Source organism: Pistacia vera, unplaced genomic scaffold (genome assembly GCF_008641045.1).
Source record: "Pistacia vera cultivar Batoury unplaced genomic scaffold, PisVer_v2 Contig338, whole genome shotgun sequence".
NCBI lineage: Eukaryota > Viridiplantae > Streptophyta > Magnoliopsida > Sapindales > Anacardiaceae > Pistacia > Pistacia vera.
Genome location: NW_022196155.1, coordinates 1,317,537 through 1,339,487, shown reverse-complemented (window position 1 = coordinate 1,339,487; position 21,951 = coordinate 1,317,537). Strand labels below are relative to the sequence as shown.

General features: G+C 37.4%; 1 protein-coding gene and 4 pseudogenes across 1 annotated transcript; all 5 read left to right on the top strand.

The window, feature by feature from the left end:
* Positions 1 to 718: 718 nt before the first annotated feature.
* Positions 719 to 1,225, top strand: LOC116138184 (annotated as a pseudogene).
* Positions 1,226 to 1,531: 306 nt separating this feature from the next.
* Positions 1,532 to 3,342, top strand: LOC116137988 (UDP-N-acetylglucosamine transporter UGNT1-like). Its single transcript, XM_031423684.1, has 6 exons — positions 1,532 to 1,693; positions 1,808 to 1,941; positions 2,533 to 2,663; positions 2,790 to 2,834; positions 2,942 to 3,039; positions 3,187 to 3,342. The coding sequence occupies exons 1-6, from the start codon at positions 1,532 to 1,534 to the stop codon at positions 3,301 to 3,303; spliced, it is 687 nt and encodes a 228-aa protein (XP_031279544.1). The 3' UTR covers positions 3,304 to 3,342.
* Positions 3,343 to 8,894: 5,552 nt separating this feature from the next.
* On the top strand, positions 8,895 to 9,427 carry LOC116138183 (annotated as a pseudogene).
* A 1,640-nt stretch (positions 9,428 to 11,067) lies between these two features.
* Positions 11,068 to 14,054, top strand: LOC116138182 (annotated as a pseudogene).
* A 233-nt stretch (positions 14,055 to 14,287) lies between these two features.
* On the top strand, positions 14,288 to 18,824 carry LOC116138181 (annotated as a pseudogene).
* The last annotated feature ends 3,127 nt before the right edge of the window (positions 18,825 to 21,951 follow it).

The window sequence follows — 21,951 nt, the reverse complement described above, 5'->3', positions numbered from 1 at the left end:
ATTCTGTTCACTTATATCGAATCTGAGTTTAGGATTCTGTTCATTGCCTTCAGTCTACTTCAATCATCTTGGGGAAATTTTCCTTTTTTCCCCTTAATAAGATGAAAAATTATCCCAGTCCAACTCAATTTGTATTATTTACATATGAATTATATTTGTGCATCCTTCTCTCGGTGTATGTTGAGATTTATGCATGAATTGATTAAAGAGAATATTGTGTGAGAGATTTAAGGTTATGCTGTTATTCATTCCTATTCTTTGTTCATTATGAAGGATGCTGAACTTTTTAATTCGTGCGGTGTTGGCGAGCCGGCGGTGTGAAGTGAAGGCTTGTTGGGCCTGTGAACTGACCCTGACCCAATAAATAGAAAGAAGGGAACAGAACACACACGCAGCGCACGTGCGCATCCAACTTCTTCTTCTGTCCATCACAGCCTCATCATTTGTGTGTGGCAGAAGATGATGAGATAACGCTTCTTTGAGTTCTTCCAACAATCTCCATCTCCACTTCACTTCCTCCAAAAAATCACAAACATAACCAAAACAAACACTTTCAGAAACAGAACTCATTCTCGCCATGGCTAACATGATCATGGCATCCTCCAATGCCAAACCCCTCATTTCACCCGGTCTACCAGACCCAAATTCATCCAATTTCACACAACCCCACTTTCTCTCCCCAAACTCTCCCCCCAACAATCCCTAAAAAACTCCTCTCTCTCTCTCCTCCCCTCTCAAATCCCTCTCTCTCCTCGCCGTCACATCCTTAACTTTTACACCTCCTTCTTTGGCCGCCGAAATCGAAAAGGCCGCACTTTTTGATTCAACTTAACTCTACAATCATCATGGTTGAATTCTTCTGCTCCTCATGTTCGCTCTCGACAAATTTACTCACACTCACTAGCAATTCATGGATAGAGAGACGCCGCTATTAAAGAGAAGCTTAACAGCGTAAAGGACACTTCTGAGGAGGTGAAGCAGTTGGAGAACAAGCTGCTGCCATAATGAGAGCTGCGAGAGCTGAAATATCAGCGGCTTTGGAGTAAGATGAAGAAGGGACAGAGTTGGAAGTTGAGCAGAAACTGCTGAAGGAAGAAAGAAATTAGGCAGAGCTTCAGGAGGCTTTGGCTAATTTGGAGAAGCAAAAGGAAGACCTGTTAAGTCTCTTGATTCTAAATTGCTGCTCTTAGCCAAAACTTGTGAACAGGTCCTTCCTGTTCAATAATGGTTTATTGTTTTTTTGAGTTGTCTTGATTTCTGTAATCAAACAATGTAAGTGTAATATACACCACCTCTTCTCCTCTCATAATTCTTATTATTCCTTGTTTTATTATGGTTATCTAATTATATGCTGAAATCAGAGCCAAAAATAAAACTTGTGATTGTTGATTATATGCTTCATATGGTTCCATTTATGTGTGATGGCTTGTTGATATTATCCTCTTTTTTGGTTTCTTTTCATGAAATTGACACTATATATTTCTTCTCTTAACAAAAATCAGTTTTTGTCTGCTATAAATATTTCCTGCAGATGGTATGTTCTTGCTTGTTTCTCTACCTGTTGAGACGCTGGAAGATTATTACTTTCTATGTGGGTGAATCTTTGCCGACTTCTGATAATAACTCAAACTTTATAGCCTTTAAGACGTTGATGCACACCCTTCCTCTGGCAGCAACCTATTTGTTTTACATGGTATGTGTGTTATGATCTTTGCTATATAACATTGAACAGTTTTAGTGGTTGCTAATACATATCAGGCTTTTCGTTGTAACTTATTGTGCCCATTCTCCTATTTCTCTTTGGAAGGTAGTCTCTGTCGAGTCTGTTCGTGGAGTAAATGTTCCCATGTACACCACTCTTCGGCGTACTACAGTGGCATTTACTATGATAGTGGAGTATGTTCTGGCTCGGCAAAGATACACACCTCCTATCATTGGGAGGTAAATAGCCTTTTTGCACTTTTTCTTGTAGTATTTGGTTGCTGGTTATGAAGAATGCGCATGGCTGTTTTGAGTTTATGTCTCTACTAAAGCTGCATGACATGTTTGAGATATTGGACTTGATGAACTCCCTTGATTTGGTTACTAGGGATATCTTACTCCCTAATGTATTAGTGTAAACTATTTGTCGATTTTTTTTTTAAATCAGATGAAATGCATGTAGGATTTTGAGTAGTTAAGTGGTTTACAGAGCATGTAATATTGTCTCATACATAAAACAATAAGATGCTTAGTTGAATAATTTCTTGTTAAGTAGTTGGAGGACAATGGAAAGAATTCCTCTCAAAAAGGCCAATTCTCTTTTCTGAATATGATATATGATCATATTTATGACCTCTAATAGTGCTATTTATATAAGTATATCATTCTGGGAGTTTGACCACTGGTTATTAAGAATATGTTCAATATGTAATTTAATTTACAGGAAAAAAGTTATGAGATTTAAAAAAAAAAAAAAAAAAAAAAAAATTGTTTGAAATGCAATGTTTCTGATTCCCTCACTAAACTGAAAAATTTTAAGGATGTTATCAGTGTTGTGTTGATAATTCTTGGAGCATTCGTTGCTGGAGCTCGGGATTTGTCATTTGACTTCTATGGCTATGCAGTTGTTTTCTTAGCCAACATTGCAACAGCAATATATCTTGCCACCATAGCCCGGATTGGTAGTACTCACACTTATTTGTTATCGAAGTATCTTTCTTTTTCATTTCCTCTTCACTAGCTTGACCTTTTTCTTAGATAATTTTCTGAAGTTCTCATTTTTTTTTTTTTTTTTTTTTTTTTCTCAGGGAAGTCCAGTGGCCTTAATAGCTTTGGTCTTATGTGGTGCAATGGTAATCTTTAGATCATAACTTGCATGCCTTCAGATTTATTTTTCTCTCATAATTATGTAGTCTGAGTTCCAGTTCTGATATGAAATCCAATTGCTTTTCTATGTTAGGAGTCATATGCGGCCCATTTTTGTTCTTTTGGACACTTATTCGTGGTGACTTGAAGATGACAATACATTTTCCTTATCTGTTTTCACCTGGTTTCTTGGTACCGTCTGCTCATCCATAGAAATTAGTTTCTTCAATATAATTATTAACTTCATGCTTAGAAATTCTGCTTTTTATAAGCCAGGTTAATTCTTTAATAATGTCATAACTCAAGATAAGATTGCTCTGTTTTATCCTCTGTGGGCAGATTGTGCTGCTTCTCTCCTGTACACTGGCCTTCTTTTTGAACTACAGTATATTTCTGAACACAACTCTTAATTCAGCGCTTACACAGACAATTTGTGGTAATCTGAAGGTTCGTTGAACACTTACTTCTCTTTACCTGGATTATTAAATGTAGCCTGTGCACTATGACAGCCTGAGCACGGCAATGCTCCTCATTGTCTGCTTTGAGTTGGCACATAGATAAATTTTGAAATATTTGAAGCTTGGGAACTTCCTGAATGAATCTAGAATATGGTATACTATGATAATAGAGCCTGAAATGTTTTAAAGATGAGCACTTTTTATATTTTGTCCTGTCGCTAAAAACACAAAGTTTGACTGCTCAACTGAAATTATTAGATTTTAGGAATGTTTTCTGTGGTGGGTTATATGTATGATTAAGGTATGGAAGGATCAAATGGCAATGATGAAAGGGATCATATTATTGGTCTTTTATGTAAAATAAATGATTGAGTAAAAGGGAGTGGGCGGTGTTGTGACTGAAAATTTGGACTTGTTGGGTCCAAATTACTCATACTTTGAATTTCCTTGAAACGCAAATGAATATGTGGTCATTTCTTAGCGCTAAAACCTGAATAAGGATACAACATGGGCTTAAAAAAAATCATCACTCAGCTGGTAAAAAACTAAAAATTTATCCTTAATTGCTGGTTCCACAGCAGTGGTTTATGCCAAATTTTTGCTTGTTTGATGCTTGTATGCCATGATTTTTACAAATTTTATAAAGCCCAAATGAATAGGGGAGCATCTTCCTCTACTTGCTTTTGCATTATAGTCTTGTGTTGTTGTAGGACCTTTTTACAAGGACTTGGCTGGATACTTTGGTGGGCTCCCATTGATATTGTAAGTGGCTGAATCCTACTGCTAAGCATTCGGGTGCATCCTTCAAATACTTGATTTTCTGATGAGCATGGTTTGTTTTGCTGCAGGTGAATGTTACCGGGCAATCTCTTGGTTTTCTTGGCTCTGGTTTGTATGCCTACTATAAACTTGTAGGGAAGTAAGTAATGTCCATGTCACGCAACAGCGATACCTATATGAAGGTTAACATCAACTACCTACAGTAGCCGTGTACCAAATCTGATTGACAGCTTCGTGGTCTCTAAAGAGATGCAATTCTGTATAGGAGATTATGCCTGGCGCGAAGCGCATTACAAATTTTTGAGGGAAATGAAGTCTGGGTAACCCTTGGTGTATATTTCAGTTAATGCCATTGTAAATGATGATCTCTTATCCCTCTTTTTTCTTCTTTTCTTTTACCTCCGTTAAGGTTAACACTAACAGGCTTGAAAAGAATTAGTGTTCAGGTACAACAAATCATACAATATTTCACTTGTTTGGGTCGATTTTGTTGGTAGATTACAGTGTTTAACTTTGCGTTAGTTTCAAATTTCAAAGGGCTTCTGACTTTAGGTTATTGCCAAATTGGATTCGTTGAATTAATTTGGGACGAGCATGCCTTTATCTTTTATATTTAAGTCAGGATTCATGGTTTGATAAATGAATTTGAACTCTTATTTATTTTTCTTAATGTCCATTTGTATAACGCCAGGTTGTGGTGAGCCCGAGTTTTTTGTGTAAAATTTTAGTATCAATTTATTCATTATACTTTTCCTATGTAATTAAGAATCTTGAATACTACATATATAGAAAAGAAGAGTGAAAAGCGCTAAATATTTTTCAGTTGATCAAAAATATCTTGAGATTTATAGTGCATTCAAATTATAAGCATTTATAATTCAAAATTTGGAGGTATTTGGGATCCAGTTTTGCTTCAGGAAACAATAGACTCCATAGATAAAATTTATTATTGAACGAACTTGTAAATTGTAGTTCATTTTCAAGGTAATGCATATTTTATCACCAATAAATTTAATTTGTTTAAGGTGAAAAAAACCAATATTCTAATCAAATGCCAGAGCAATATAATTAAAACTTCAGCAGAAGATCCAAAGATTAAGAATGATAAGATTCTCCTTAACATGATAACAACGTGATTTGAGAATTAAGATCTGGGTTTCGTTTCCTAAGGCAAAGAAGAAGAAGTTTCGTTTTTCTCTAAGGTTATATAAACCCAATTTTCATACAGATTGAGTAAACAAACCTGCAGACTTGGAGATACAGCCTTTATTAAAACAAGTCAGATCAAAGTCCGATGAAGCATATAGTATTTAGTTTTGGAATAAAAAATTATATATTTCTTGCTTTTTTTTAATCTTTAATATAATGTGTTATCCTTAGCTAAACACATTTAATTAATTAATCATTATTGATTGAAGAAAACAAATTATTTATGTTAGGTAAAAGTTAATAATTGACTTAAATTATTTCCTAGTAGTCAATTAAATTGACTAATTTTGGTTAATAGTCAAATAGAGAAATTGAATTTCTTTTTCATTTATTAGGCTGTAATTAATTCAAATTTGGGCGACACAGTTGGAGGGCGCGTGAAATTTTTGTAACTCTCAACTGTCTCAACCCTAAAACTAAAACCTTCGAGCATTCGAACCAGAAATTCAATTCTATTCTATTCACAGAATTCCACCGACCAAGCTTCATTATTGCTCTAACCAATGCCCAAACCCTAGCTCCCTTTCTTTCTTCAACATTATGCGTGTTCCTTTTCCTAAGAATATGTTTTCTTTCTTTCTTTATAACCAAACAAACTTCATCATAAAACTTTCATGAAATAGATTGCAAATCTAATTTTCCTTTTCCTTTTTTAAGTTTTTACAATATGTTGAGGATTGCATGGATGAGTTTTCTCCGAGGTTCTCTGTTGATTCGCCGCGTAAATCCAGTTCATTGTCGTTTTCGTCTTTCATGATCGATGGTCTTTCTCGGAAAAGTTTTTCTTACTATAAATCCTGACGACCCTCTCAAGCTTTCTGTTAGCAAATTGGACGGCTCTTGCTTTGGTATTTTCTTTATTATTATTATTATCTGTTTGGTTTGAGAAGATTGTTTTTAGGCTACTAAGGCCTCTTGGTTTCTAACATTACCTGTTTGGGCATTTGCAAGTAAAATCGTTTTTTCGAACAAGGAAAATGTATAATGACATTCAATTGATTGAGATTTTATGATTAATTGACAGACATTGAAGTTATGAAGACGGCTACAATTGCAGAACTCAAGGAGGCGGTGGAGGCTGCATTTGGTCACATGCCGAAAAAGGGACCAGGCAAGATTTCATGGTATGTTTATTATTAGAGGCAATTCCTCATTGTCATCTGATATATTCTTTTTTTGAGGTTGTTTGTTTGTATATTATGGACGTTTAATTGTATTTTTTATTATATGTAGGCCGCATGTTTGGGGACATTTCTGCCTAGCTTTGAAAGTCAAACATAGTAACAGACACCGATTATATAAAAATTACGGCATTAAAGATGGTGATCATGGTGTGACCGGCTTCCTTTGAGTTTTTTGTTCGAAGATTTGTCTGAGAGTTTGTTTCTGCATTATGATGATTAAAGTTGTTGGGTGGCTCTTTAAAGTTCCTAAAGTTTCTCTTAATCTAGCTAAGAGACGTGAAAGAAAATTAAGAATCATATTTGAAGCTTTTTTCATTTCCATTATGATGATAAATTTAGTAGGTTTGGGTAATAGAAACATTGATAGGAAGTAAAAAGGAAAAACTGTTGATAATCTTCACAGTTTCTGGATTGGATTGTCTCCTGTTCAGAAATTCAGTGAAGTTGTCGTGTTTGAACCAGCTTTCAATGAAACAATGGCATATGAATCCCACAAATTAGATGAACATGGAACAACAAAACCTAAGATGTTGAAACCGTGCAGATAACTATTTTGTAATAGAGTTGATGAGCTAATTATAATCCCTTTGTGTATTGTGCATTAATCATGGTTGACATAGACAGCAGTTGGCTTAACTTCCACTATCTTAATTGTTTGTGTTTTGGTATCCTACAGCTTCAGTTTTCCGCCATCTCTCAACCAGCTGCAATATGTAAAGCTACAATCTAAGAAACAGGCATCTACTTCAAACATCAAAATATGTAAGAATCTCAATGACCTTTAATCTTTCATCACTCTTATTATAAGCAATATCATTTTAATCTGCAAGCAACATGCAAGTTCTGCATCTAACCACACTGACAAAGCAAATATCGCACAAACATGACTGCATTACCTGTTTTCTGAATAACATAGATTACATCCTGCTATAGGTAAATTGGAATAGAATATGTGAATACTGCAGCATAGCTAACATCTCAGAAACCTTATTTCTTAATTAGTTGGTATAATTAACAATTGGATATGTGCCTTGTTCTGTAAAATGTAACAAACTTACTAATTCATTCATTAATCTGTCATTGTTTTTCCCTCACCCATAGAAACTGAAGATGATATGATTTTGATATGATAGATCAACTAACAATCAAATAGCTATAAAGCGAAAGAGCAAGAGCAACCGAAGGACAAGGTAGACTATGATTGGGGATATGGAGAATGGTAAGTACCAGCACTTTGACAAGAAGGACGAGAGTTTACTGGGCAAAATGAATCGAGACTGGCAAATTTTGTGAGGGGGTGGTTCTCATACTAGATTGGTGAGCGTGGGACAGAAAGGCAAGTCTTATCCATCAAGATACACTTGTGGTGCCTTGTCGCCCTTGTGCAGTTTTAGAAAATTATACAACTTTATGATGGTAACCAGTATTCCCGAATAGATAAAAGTAGAGCGGATTAGTGATTGGCTAAATGCATCGTTGCTACTCTTTGCCTGAGTGGTTTTTTGGGTGTGAACTTTGGGATTACACCTGAGCGGCATTCTTCCTCAAAGTACTTACTGCTGCCTGTACAAGAATGTTTTCTTGTAAAAATATCGATTACAGATCAGAATTAGCCAATATCATGGGTTGTTGCAGGCTACATGGGTGATGAATTATTTAATACTTCATCCATGTAACGAGTCAACAGTTAAGTTTCATTCTGTTCACTTATATCGAATCTGAGTTTAGGATTTGTTCATTGCCTTTCAGTCTACTTCAATCATCTTGGGGAAATTTTCCCTTTTTCCCCTTAATAAGATGAAAAATTATCCCAGTCCAACTCAATTTGTATTATTTACATATGAATATATTTGTGCAGTCCTTCTCTTGGTGTATGTGAGATTTATGCATGAATTGATTAAAGAGAATATTGTGTGAGAGATTTAAGGTTATGCTGTTATTCATTCCTATTCTTTGTTCATTAAGAAGGATGCTGAACTTTTTAATTCGTGCGGTGTTGGCGAGCGGCGGTGTGAAGTGAAGGCTTGTTGGGCCTGTGAACTGACCCTGACCCAATAAATAGAAAGAAAGGGAACAGAAACACACACGCAGCGCACGTGCGCATCCACTTCTTCTTCTGTCCATCACAGCTCTCATCATTTTGTGTGGCAAAGAATGAGAGAGATAACGCTTCTTTGAGTCTTTCCAAACAATCTCCATCTCCATCTTCACTTCCTCCAAAAAATCACAAACATTAACAAAACAAAACACTTTCAGAAACAGAACTCATCTCAGCCATGGCTAACATGATCATGGCATCCTCCAATGCCAAACCCTCATTTCACCGGTCTACACCAGAACCAAATTCATCCAATTTCCACAACCCCAACTTTCTCTCCCCAAACTCTCCCCCACAAATCCCTAAAAAACTCTCTCTCTCTCTTCCTCCACTCTCAAATCCCTCTCTCTCCGCGCCGTCACATCCTTAACTTTTACACCTCTCTTGGCCGCCGAAATCGAAAAGGCCGCACTTTTTGATTTCAACTTAACTCTACAATCATCATGGTTGAATTCTTGCTCCTCAGTTCGCTCTCGACAAAATTTACACACTCCACTAGGCAAGTTCATGGATGAGAGAGACGCCGCTATTAAAGAGAAGCTAAAAGCGTAAAGGACACTTCTGAGGAGGTGAAGCAGTTGGAGGAACAAGCTGCTGCCATAATGAGAGCTGCGAGAGCTGAAATCAGCGGCTTTGAGTAAGATGAGAAGGAGACAGAGTTGGAAGTGAGCAGAAAGGCTGAAGGAAGAAAGAAAATTGAGGCAGAGCTTCAGGAGGCTTTGGCTAATTTGGAGAAGCAAAAGGAAGACACTGTTAAGTCTCTTGATTCTCAAATTGCTGCTCTTAGCCAAAACATTGTGAACAAGGTCCTTCCTGTTAATAATTGTTTATGTGTTTTTGAGTTGTCTTGATTCTGTAATCAAACAATGTAAGTGTAATAATACACACCCTCTTCTCCTCTCATAATTCTTATTTCCTTGTTTTATTACTGGTTATCTAATTATATGCTGAAATCAGAGCAAAAAGAAACTTGTGATTGTTGATTATAGCTTCATATGGTTCCATTTAGTGGATGGCTGTTAAGAAATTATCCTCTTTTTGGTTTCTTTCATGAAAAGTTGACACTATATATTTCTTCTCTTAAACAAAAATCAGTTTTGTCTGCTATAGATATGACTGCTTCAAAATTGTACTTGGTTGGAAGGAATTGGAAATTTGGAACCAAGCAATGAAATTAATGGGATGTGGTGGGAATTTTTTCTGCAACTTTCAACTGAGGAACCAACCAGAACCAGATAGGTAGTACTGAGAAATATGAGTTGGAAAATCTTTTTCAAGGTCTATAATGGCTGCTCGTAGTCATAGAGCTCTGTGACAAAGTCGAAAATTAACTGCAATCTTGGAGCCATGCAATGCGAGTGAAATGAATTTGCATATGTAGTGGATTGTGGGGAAAAAGATTGAAAAATAGGAGACAGATAACCATTCCTTTCTTGTAATAGAAATAGCAAACTCTGAAACCATAATTAACATTTGAGTCTATATCACAACAAAAAACACAGCAGCAGCAGCAGCTCTGTAAAGAGTGGGAGAAAAGAAGAGAATTTGAATGAAAAGTCGCGAGTCTTGGTCTCTTAGTTGAACTGAAGCCAAGGAAAGGAAAACATGCAATTATTTTAAGGGAGAAAATTGGTCTTTGATGATCACACTACAGTTTAAAGTTTTCTGCTAAGGAAGTTAATTTCACACCTTGAAGACTTGACCAATTGACAACATTATATATATATATATATTAATGCTAGATTATATAAATATGTAATATAATTCCTGCAAATATTAATTATCAATCAAACTCTTCTTATCATGGAATTTAAGGCAACTTCACTAGAAAAGTGGATGCCACTTTCACAGATGCCATGCCAAAAGAAACGGTGCTCTACAGACTACAAATCTCTTTTGTACAAGTAACGCTATCTGATCAAATAATAGCTCTTTCTTCTACAGTTCTCATTACCTTCACGTTCTCGTTTTTAGTTTATTTTCTTCTCCATACTCTGATTTACTCTCACTTTCAGTAAGTAATTATCTGTTTTTCTGGTTGCTGAGATTTACATTTTTGATTTCTTTTATGCTCGTGTTGTTCACGATTTTGCTTGAAATTTACACATATTTGAATTAATACGCGAATACACGTAACTAATGCAACATTTCATTACAGTACGGTGATTTTCGTAATAGAGTTAAGTAGTGTTTTTGGAGGCCGTACATTTTCTGGTCAACATATTAATGATTTTGTATATGTACGATTAATTTGCCTTAAGAGTAAATTAGTGTTTTCCCTGGCCAATATATCCTTCTCAAGGTGAGGAACGAGATGTAGTGTCCCTTTTGGTGTTTTATTCCTCTAATCTTGCTTCCCATTGATCATTGGAATGTTTTAATCAGGAAATAATATTATGGCGTGTCTAATAGTTTTGCAATTGACACAGAGTCGTAAGAATTTGTTGGATAAATGATCTAATCTTGTTTTTTTTTCTGATTCTAAAGAAGGAATGGCTTTAAAAGGTGCTGCCGCTCCACCTGCTGCTTATGAGTGTGAGCATTTTGAGGGTGATAATCGCCTTCGAACTGTGGTTGCCACATCAAAGCAGAAAACTAGTGGATTAACCCTGCAACATTGAAACTTAGACACAGATTGGGAGGGGCCCCTTTGGTGAAACATGGTTGGCTACCCTTCGTGGATCAGGGAGGACTATGGTGAATATCATGAAGTGGTTGTCAAGATGTTGCATCCAGTCAAAGAGGATCACATGAGAGTTCTGTTGGTAGTTGGATGATTTATTCTCTAAGTGTCAAGGGGTAGAGGTGTTTGTTGCCTGCAGGGAATTTCAGCTATGAATGGAAAAGTGGGTGAAGTACTCCTTGTATTTCTGGGTATTTTTGAATTTTTTGTTTCCATCCTTTTTTTTTTTTTTTTTTTGCTAATAATAACTTTTATGTCTTGAGGTATGTTTAGTTATGAAATTTTATGAAGGATCAGTTGGTGATAAGATGGCTCGCCATAAAGGAGGGAAGCTCTCACTGTCTAATGCTTTCAGGTGAACATGAAATTTTTTAACAAAGATTTTTTTGTTTTTTTTTTTTTTTTGGTTTTTTTGTTTTTGATACATATGCCGTAGAGAGCTGGCAATTCTCAGTGCGCGCTAATTTTTACAGGTACATAATCAATTGGCTTGGGAATTTTGGAACTGCACTCAAAAGAGATCCTACTTCTTAACCTTAAACCTTTCAACTTTCTCTCGATTATATAACCAGCAGTGTTAGGAGAGTAGGAATTCCATTATATTGCTTGGAATTCCATTGCCAAGCTCTGATCTGGCTCGCAGGATTGGAACACCAAACTATATGGCTCCAGAACAGTGGCGACCAGAAGTCAGAGGTCCAATCCTTTGAGACCGATTCATGGGGATTTGCATGCAGCATTGTGGAGATGTTGACCGGGGTTCAGCCTTGGTGTGGAAAGTCTGCTCATGAAATTTACGATGCAGTTGTCATAAAGCAAGAAAAAACATGTATTCCTAGTGGGCTTCCTCCTCATATTGAGAATGTTCTTCTTGGTTTCTTTGAGTGAGACTTCAGGAGTCCGCCTCTAATGACAGACATATTAGGGTGTTTAAAAGGTAGGTCTCTCATCAAGAGAGGCAGGAGCTTTCTGTTGCATTCTGTATGGTCATTGGACACTATACTATGAGTTTTTACATTTCACTTAAAGTAAAGAGGAGGCAGCCTATGTTTAGTGCTATGATATAGCTGAATCATAATAAAATATAATACCTGGGGGATGAATATTTTAATGTTCAGGAACTCCTGTACTGTACTATTGCACTTAGTTTAGTACCTTAATTATAATAGTTAGACTATGTAGATGTGCACATAAGACAGATCTGAATCCCCCATTAAATTGGTTGGATAATTCCCATATATTATAATATATGCTAAGAAAATATGAATATTAATTAGTTATTAAGTACTAAAACTTAACGTAGCATGGCCATATATTAGCTAGTGTATGACAGTGTTAGTTTCCTACTGTGTCATATTAATCTTTTTTGCATTTTCCTACTATATGATATTCATCTTTGCATTGCCTGTTATATTAGTGCCCTACACCGTCCTTGTTTGATTCTTCATCTGATATTTATGTTGCGCAGATAGAACCTGCCATGTTGTTTCTATGAGACTTTGATTGGCTAGTAAAAAAAGAGAGTAAAGGTGACTCAAAATCTAGTGACAAGGATGCTCTTATTGACATACATCGTTATAGTAGAGGGAAGCAATCTGAAAAGTTGGTTGGACTGGTCATTTCTTACTTTTGTGGGGTTTGTTACTTACTTGCACTTCATGCTTTTTTTTGTCCTAGCATATTATACTTACAGCTTTTTTATTCTTCCTCGATATATTGATTAGCAGGATAAAGGTTCTGTCGGTCATTGTGGTATCTTTCTGTAATCAATTTCATAAATTTGCAGCTTGCAGAATGCAATTCATGTGGAGGTGGACAGGTCTTGAGAGCATAATACCGGCAGAAAAATCAAGTAGTGGTTGTACGGAGTGGTTTCTTTCAGGATGATTGGCAGTTAGTGACATGGTGCGTGTAGTGTTTATGTGCTGTGGAGATAACCAAGAAAGAATGAGCATAATCCGATTGAGAAAAGTGCCTGTATTTCTTAAGTTAAAAATGAGTTTACACTTCAACTAATAAAGCAAGTTTTACACTATTACACCAAACATGCAGACATATAAAAACTTGATTAATCTGAAGCTACGGCTTAATACCAATAGCCAACAACTATGTAACACATCCCACATAATCTGGGATAATATCAAGCACTTACAAAATGAGTAAAACTTTGCAGTATTACAAATGGACCCCTGGCAGATTGCCTTTCAGTTTTACCGCCAAAAACTGTTTGAACATCAGTTGAGCTGCTGCATTTCCAGCCAAGTATCAACCTTCAACAGTGCGTTCCAGAAAGCCAGCTAACTCCTGCAAACCTGAAAATATGGATTGTTCCAGAAGGAACTGTGGTGGGTCTAGAACACTGCACAGAAAGGGATGGTTTTGTTTTGGTGAGGGTCACGGGATCATGACCCTTTGAAAGTTCATATTTCATCTCTGGAGGGGTCACATTTGGATTGGCAGCTGGGGATTGGGTTCGCATGGAGGAGGAAGTAAGAGGCACTCACCGGTGGGAATTCTTCATTCTATCCACCGTGATGGAAATGTGGCTGTTGGATTTATGGGTTGGAGATCTTCGGAATGGAAACTCTTCGGAGCTGCAGATGGCGGAATCTTACAGTATTAGTAAATTTGTGAGGCTGAAAGGTAATGTTTTATCCCCCGATTTGAATGGCCTCGGAAAGCGGGAGGGGCATGGGCTACTGGGAGGATTTGCTGGGTCCTACCAAATGGATGCCTCGTTGTCAAGTTTAGAAGGATTGAAGAGGATTACTTTTTGGCTGACCCAGCTGAAGTAGAAGCGGTAACTTTCAGTACTTGTCCAGGGATGGTAAAAAAATATCAACATCTTGAGGATCATCACTGGGTTGTGAGACCATTCTGATTGCGTTGGGTCTCTTTGCTGCCAAGGAGATGGGGATTTTTTGTTGGAAGAAAAGTGAGGGGTGGATCAAACGTGAAGAAGCAACCAAACTACCTGATACACATCGATGGCAGTGTTGGATGAGACGATATTTTGGTGGAAACTAAGATGAAGGAGGTGTTGGTTGAAGCTGCAAGTTTGGCGGCAAAAGTTCGAGTTCAAGTGCAGCATGTTTGGCTTAAGTGCAGTTCAGATGGGCTGTTTTTCTTGATTGTAATGTTTTGGTCATTTCAGCTAAATCAGCTGGCGATTAAGTCCTTAGTATGTGATGTATTGTAGTTGTTAGCAATGTATGGTTGATGGCTATTTTGCTTGTAAATTTACTGCAGTAGGTGCAACAGTGTACCAAAAGTGTTGTTAAGTTCTGTTAGCTTAATGAAAGTTTTTAGTTCACACTCTCTCTGTTCTGTTCGATTTTCCTTCATTTCCCTTTGCATTCTTCAGCTAAAAACACACAGCCTGGCTGGCGTGGCAATTGGAAACCCTGGTTGGATTCCCCATCTGTGGCAAATATCCTCTTCAAAGAAGGTGTTAGCACTGCTCGATAGAGATTTAAGTTTAAGGTTGAGGGTTCAGAATAGTTTATTATACCCAGAAAAGCTAGTTGTTGTGCTTAGATTTATACGTGTCTGACTTTCAGCTAACTAAATGTTAACATAGAACGGTACTACTTTAAATGATTACTTTTATATCGGAGCAAACTGATAGATGGGTTGTTCAAGATAATTTTATCAAAGGTAGATATTTGCTCTTCAAATTTGTTAATTCTTTGTTTTGAATCATCATATCTAATCTCGGTTTTTAGTTTGCGAATGAATGAAAATAAGAAAATGAAAGTGAAAACTTTGTTTTTGGGTATAGCCGGGAATTGGAATCTCCGTTGAAATAGCAGGAAAAACCAGTAAATCTTAAACAATATGTTACCAAGTTCGGGAGAGTTTTAGCCAAAGGTATAGAATTATTGCTTTAAGAATTTCCACAGGTTCACTCACTCCAGCTAAACTCCCAAATGACCCTATATTGAGTTTATCTCAACCCCGGTGTAAGACCAAACAACATAAAGAGTCAGGGATTAGGCATTTGGTGCTCGCAAGCATCATTCAGTTTCGGTGGGTGGGTACAAAATAACCCCATCAACAAAAGAGTCAGTAGTGTTAAGATTATTAAAATGGCCACGTTAAAACAGGCTTCTTTGCAGCAAAACTTGGCCCTCAAGAACAGTCTCTTGATGATATTACCTGTGGGCTTTTACTTTACTGATAATTAAAACGATTATTTCTTAATAAACCAATAATATTCTACTCTAAATTTGTAACAAACTACATCATCAAGTTGCTAAGTTAGCTTCAGGGCTAAGCATAGTTAGTGGCTAAGTTAACTTCATGACTAAGCATCAGCATTCTCAAAGTTGCCACCTAGAGCCTTGAGGATAAATAGGCCCTCCACTTTGTAAAGATTTCTCACCTTCACCGTCTCTGCTTTTTGTTTATTTTCTTCTCCAACTACTCTCACTTTCAGTAAGTATTATCTGTTTTCTGGTTGCTGAGTTTATTTTTTTATTCTTTTATGCGCTGTTTGCTTCATGATTTTGCCTTGAAATTTTAACACATATTGAATTAATACGCGAATACACGTATACTAATGCAAACATTTGATTACAGTACGGTGATTTTCGTAATAGAGTTAAGTCAGTTTTGGAGGCCGTATATTTTCTGGTCAACATATTAATGATTTGTTATATGTACGAATTGATTTGCCTTAAGAGTAGAACTAAGTGTTTTCCCTGGCCAGTATATCCTTCTCAAGGTGAGGAACAGAGATGTAGGGTCCCTTTTGGTGGTATTATTCCCAATCTTGTTCCCATTGATCATTGGAATGTTTTAATCAGGAATATCTAATAGTTTTGCAACGGACAGACAGTTGTAATTGTTTTTGATAAGATCTAATGTTTTATTTTCTGATTCTAAAGAGGAATGGCTTTAAAAGGTGCTTATGAGTGTGAGCATTTTGAGGGTGATAATCGCCTTCGAACTGTGGTTGCCAATCAAAGCAGAAAACTAGGTGGATTAACCCTGCAACATTGAAACTAGACACAGAATTGGGAGGGGCCCCTTTGGTGAACATGGTTGGCTACCCTTCGTGGATCAAGGGAGGACTATGGTGAATATCATGAAGTGGTTGTCAAGATGTTGCATCCAGTCAAAGAGGATCACGTGAGAGTTCTGTGGGTAAGTGGATGATTTATTCTAAGTGTCAAGGGGTAGAAGGTGTTTGTTGCCTGCAGGGATTTCAGCTATGAATGGAAAAGTGGGTGAAGTACTCTTGTATTTCTGGGTATTTTGAATTTTGTTTCCATCGATTTTTTTTTTTTTTTTTTTTTTTTTTGCTAGTAAATAACTTTTTATGTCTGCAGGTATGTTTAGTTATGAAATTTTATGAAGGATCAGTGGTGATAAGATGGCTCGCCATAAAGGAGGAAAGCTCTCACTGTCTAATGCTTTCAGGTGAACATGAATTCTTTTTAACAAAGATTTTTTTTTGTTTTTTTTTTTTTTTTGATACATAATGCCGTAGAGAGCTGGCAATTCTCAGTGCGCGCTAATTTTTACAGGTACATAATCAATTGGCTCAGGAATTTCGGAACTGCACTCAAAAGAGATCCTACTTCTAACCTTAAACCTTTCAACTTTCTTCTCGATGAATATAACCAAGCATGTTAGGAGATGTAGGAATTCCATTTATATTGCTTGGAATTCCATTGCCAAGCTCTGATCTGGCTCGCAGGATTGGAACACCAAACTTATGGCTCCAGAACGTGGCAACCAGAAGTCAGAGGTCCATATCCTTTGAGACCGATTCATGGGGATTTGCATGCAGCATTGTGGAGATGTTGACTGGTGTTCAGCTTGGGGTGGAAAGTCTGCTATGAAATTTACGATGCAGTTGTCAGAAGACAAAAAAAACCATGTATTCTAGTGGGCTTCCTCCTCCTATTGAGAATGTTCTTCTTGGTTGCTTTGAGTATGACTTCAGGAGTCGCCCTCTAATGACAGACATATTAAGGGTGTTTAAAAGGTAGGTCTCTTCACACGAGAGGCAGGAGCTTTCTGTTGATTCTGTATGGTCATTGGACACTATAGTATGAGTTTGTACATTTCACTTAAAGTAAAGAGGAGACAGCCTATGTTTAGTGCTATGATATAGCTGAATCATAATTAATATAATACCTGGGGGATGAATTATTTTAATTGTTCAAGAACTCATGTACTGTACTATTGCACTTAGTATAGTACTAATTATATATAGTTAGACTATGAGATGTGCACTAGACACAGTCGATCCCATTAAATTGGTTGGAATAATTCATAATTGTAAGTTATAGAAAAGATGAAATATTTAATTAGTTATTAAGTACTAACAAATTAACAGAGCAAGGATTATTAGTGCTAGTGTATGACAATGTTAGTTTCCTAGTGTGGCATATTAATCTTTTTGCATTTTCCTACTATATATAATTAATCCTTTTTGCATTGCCTTGTTTATATTAGTGCCCTACACGCTCCTTGCTTTGCATTCTTCATCTAATATTATGTTGCACAGATGAACTCTGCCATTTGCTGTTCTATGAGACTCTTGCATTTGGCTATGTCAAAAAAAAAAAAAAAAAAAAAGGTGACTCAAAATCTAGTGACAAGGTTGCTCTTATTGACATACCTTATTGTAGTATGAGGGAAGTACATCGTAAAAAGTTGGTCTGGACTGGTCATTCTTCTCTTTGTGGGTTTGCTACTTACCTTGCACTTGATGCTTTTTTTTTCCCTAGATTTTTATACTGAGCTTTTTATTCTTCCTCAATATATTGATGCAGTATAAAGGTTCTGTCAGTCATTGCTGGTATCTTTCTGTAATCAATTTCATAAATTTGCAGCTTGCAGAATGCAGTTCATAGTGGAGGCTGGACAGGTCTTGAGAGCATATACGGAGAAAAATCAAGTAGTGGTTATACAGAGTGGTTTCTTTCAAAGGATGATTTGCAAGTTGGTGACATGGTGCGTTCCAGAAAGCCAGCTAACTCCTGCAAACCTGACAATTGGATGTTCCAGAAGGAACTGTGGGGGTCTAGAACACAGACAGAAAGGGATGGTTTTGTTTTGGTGAGGGGTCCACGGGATCCATGACCCTTTGAGAGTTCATGTTTCATCTCTAGAGCGGGTCATTTGGATTGGCAGCGGGGATTGGGTTCGCATGAAGGAGGAAGATAAGAGGCACTCAGCGGTGGGAATTCTTCATTCTATCCACCGTGATGGAATGTGGCTGGGATTTATAGGGTTGGAGACTCTTCGGAAGGGAAAATCTTCGGGCTGCAGATGGCGGAATCTTACAGTATTGCTAAATTTGTGAGGCTGAAAGATAATGTTCTTAGCCCTCGATTTGAATGGCCTCGGAAAGCGGGAGGGGCATGGGCTACTGGTAGGATTTGCTGGGTCTACCAAATGGATGCCTCGTTGTCAAGTTTCCAGGAAGGATTGAAGAGGTTACTCTTGGCTGACCCAGCTGAAGTAGAAGCGGTAACTTTCAGTACTTGTCAGGGATGGTAAAAAAATAACATCTTGAGGATCATCACTGGGTTGTGAGACCACTCTGATTGCGTTGGGTCTCTTTGCTGCCAAGGAAATGGGATTTTTGTTGGAAGAAAAGTGAGGGGTGGATCAAACGTGAAGAAGCAGGGTGGATCAAACTGAAGAAGCAACCAAATACCTGAACACATCGATGGCAAGTGTGGATGAGACGATATTTCGGTGGAAAACAATGATGAAGAAAGTTGTTGGACTTGAAGCTGCAAGTGGCGGCAAAAGTGGAGTTCAAGTGCAGCAGTTTGGCTAAGTGCAGTTCAGAGGGCTGATTTTTCTGATATATTAATGTATGTTTGGTCATCTCAGCTACAAATCAGCTGGCGATTAAGTCCTTAGTATGTGATGTAATTGTAGTTGTTAGCAAGTATGGTTGATTGGCTATTTTGCTGTAAAGTTACTGCAGATTAGGTGCAACAGTGTACCAAAAGTGTTTGTTTAAGTTCTGTTAGCTTAATGAAAGTTTTTAGTTCCCACAACTCTCTCTGTTCCGTTCGATTTTCCTTCATTTTCCTTTGCATTCTTCAGCTAAAAAACCAACAGCCTGGCTGGCCTGGCAATTGGAAACCCTGGTTGGATTCCTCCATCTGTGGCAAATATCCTCTTCAAAGAAGGTGTTAGCACTGTTCGATAGAGATTTAAGGTTTAAGGTTTAAGGTTCAGAATAGTTTATTATGCCCAGAAAAGCTAGTTGTTGTGCTTTGATTTGTACGTGTCTGACTTTCAGCTAACTAATATGTTAACATGGAACTGGTACTATTTCAAAATGATTACTTTTATATCGGAGCAAACTGATGGATGGGTGTTCAGGATAATTTTATCGAAGGTAGATATTTGCTCTTTCAATTAATTCTTTGTTTTGAATTATTATATCTAATCTCGGTTTTTACTTTGCGAAGTGAAAATTAAGAAAAACGAAAGTGGAAACTCTGTTTTTGGGTATAGCTGAGGAACTGGAATCTCAACTGAAATAGTAGGAAAAACCAGTAACATCTTAAACAGATATAGCTGGGAAGAGTTTTAGCCAAAGGTATAGAATTATTGCTTTAAGAATTTCCACAGGTTCACTCACTCCTACTAAACTCCCAAATGACCCTATATTGAGTTTATCTTAACCCCAGGTGTAAGACCAAACAACATAAGTGTTAAGATTAGAGGATGCAATTGGACCTACAATAGCCACGGTTCCACTTGATAAAAATGCAGCTGTCACGTGAAGACGATGAGGCCATTCTGTTGCGTTTGTTGAGTCCAATTTGTTATATATTTGCCAGCTGTTATTATTCCTTTATCTGTTATATGTTTGCCAACTATTGTTATTCTTTTATCTGTTTTATCTATAAATATCTGCATGCACTGTATACAAAATATGAAGAAAAGAAATACAACTTGCGTCATTCCATTTTCAGCTTTCTGCAGTTTCCATTTTCTTTACACTGTTTTTGCACTACTCTCAACATGGTATCAGAGCTATGACAGATACACCTTTCAGCTCTTAAACCAACGATCCCACAATGCCTTCCAATTCCCAAACCAACCCACAAAATCCTGCCAGCCCCTATTTTGTCCAACCTAGTGAAGGCGCGTCTTCTCCATTGGTTCCAGATTTGCTTACAACTGAAAATTATGTGGTCTGGGCAAGAACAATGCGTCGTGCTCTCAATATCAAAAACAAAATGGGTTTTGTCGATGGCTCCATCCCTAAACCCTCAAAAACTGCAGATCCCTTGTATGCACCTTGGGAACGATGTAATGATATGGTGATAGCTTGGATTCAACATTCGGTTGCCTTAGAACACAGATCAAGCATAGCTCATGCCGAAACTGTTGAGGATGTTTGGAACGATCTTTGCGAGTGATTCTCGATTCAAAATGCTCCAAGAATTTTTCAGCTCACCAAGTCCATCTCGGCACTTACATAGGATGATGATTTGGTTAGCTAATACTACAATCGATTGAAAAGTTTCTGGGATGAACTGGAGATTTATGAACCAATGCTGTCATTTTCATGTGGCGCAGTCAAGACCCTAATGGAATATAATCACAAAAGCAGGGTTATGCAATTCCTTATGGGATTACATGACTCCTTTGATGCTATTCGCACCCAAATACTCCTCTATGATCCTCTTCTAGCACTAAATCGTGTTCTATCTCTTGTCTAACAGGAAGAAAGACGACGCCAACTTCACTCCCCTTTTACTCCGATTGCAATGGCGGCAAAAGGACCCAACCAATAAAGTCATTCTTCCTCCCGCAAGGATCGATTATTTTGTTCCCATTGCAACATTTCAAGCCATTCACTGGAACGATGCTTCAAAGCCAACCCCAATCTTCCTGTATGCACACATTGCAACATACCAGGCCATACCAAAGATAAATGCTACAAGCTGAATGGCTTTCCTCCAGGTCACAGAAACAACTCCAGATCTAAATCCTACGCTAATCAATCTTCACTTGAACATGAACAAATCGGCAATGGACCATTGTAATAGCCACTACTCATAATGAAAAACATATAAAATAATATAAAGAAATTGGGCCCAAAATTTTCTTTTTATTAAATATATATATTCTTTACAAACATATACATTTTTACACAAACTTATAATGTGTACAAAAGGTATTAAAACATGCTGGATAGTGTAACCGCTTCCCCTCGCGTGTCGACGTCCATCCGACTGCGTTCTCACCTGGATCCTGCAAAACATAGGAAAACAACGGGGTGAGCACTAAAATAATGCTCAGTAAGTAAATCCTCTACTCATCTATCCCCGTAACTCTCTCTCTCAAATTCTTTCCTTACGACTTCTCTTCAATTTCTCTTGGGTATTTCTCTCTCTCTTTCTCTTTCTCTTAGAACTCTTTTCTATTACTTCTCTTTAGTAAGTCACGACCCCATCTTACCGGGGGCACGGCCGGGACTCACTCCCACTCTACGTGACCTCTACTCATTCTAGCCGATCGGACTCGGTTATGCATGGATTCGGAACCCTTGGCCATGTGAGTGTATAATCTCTCTCTCTCGGGTACTCGGGTATAGCCCTCATCCGCATGCACTCTCACGGGCTACACCACTTCTCTATCTGATACTCGTGCCGCTCTCTCAATATGGCATACATGCGGGAATACTCTACCCATCAC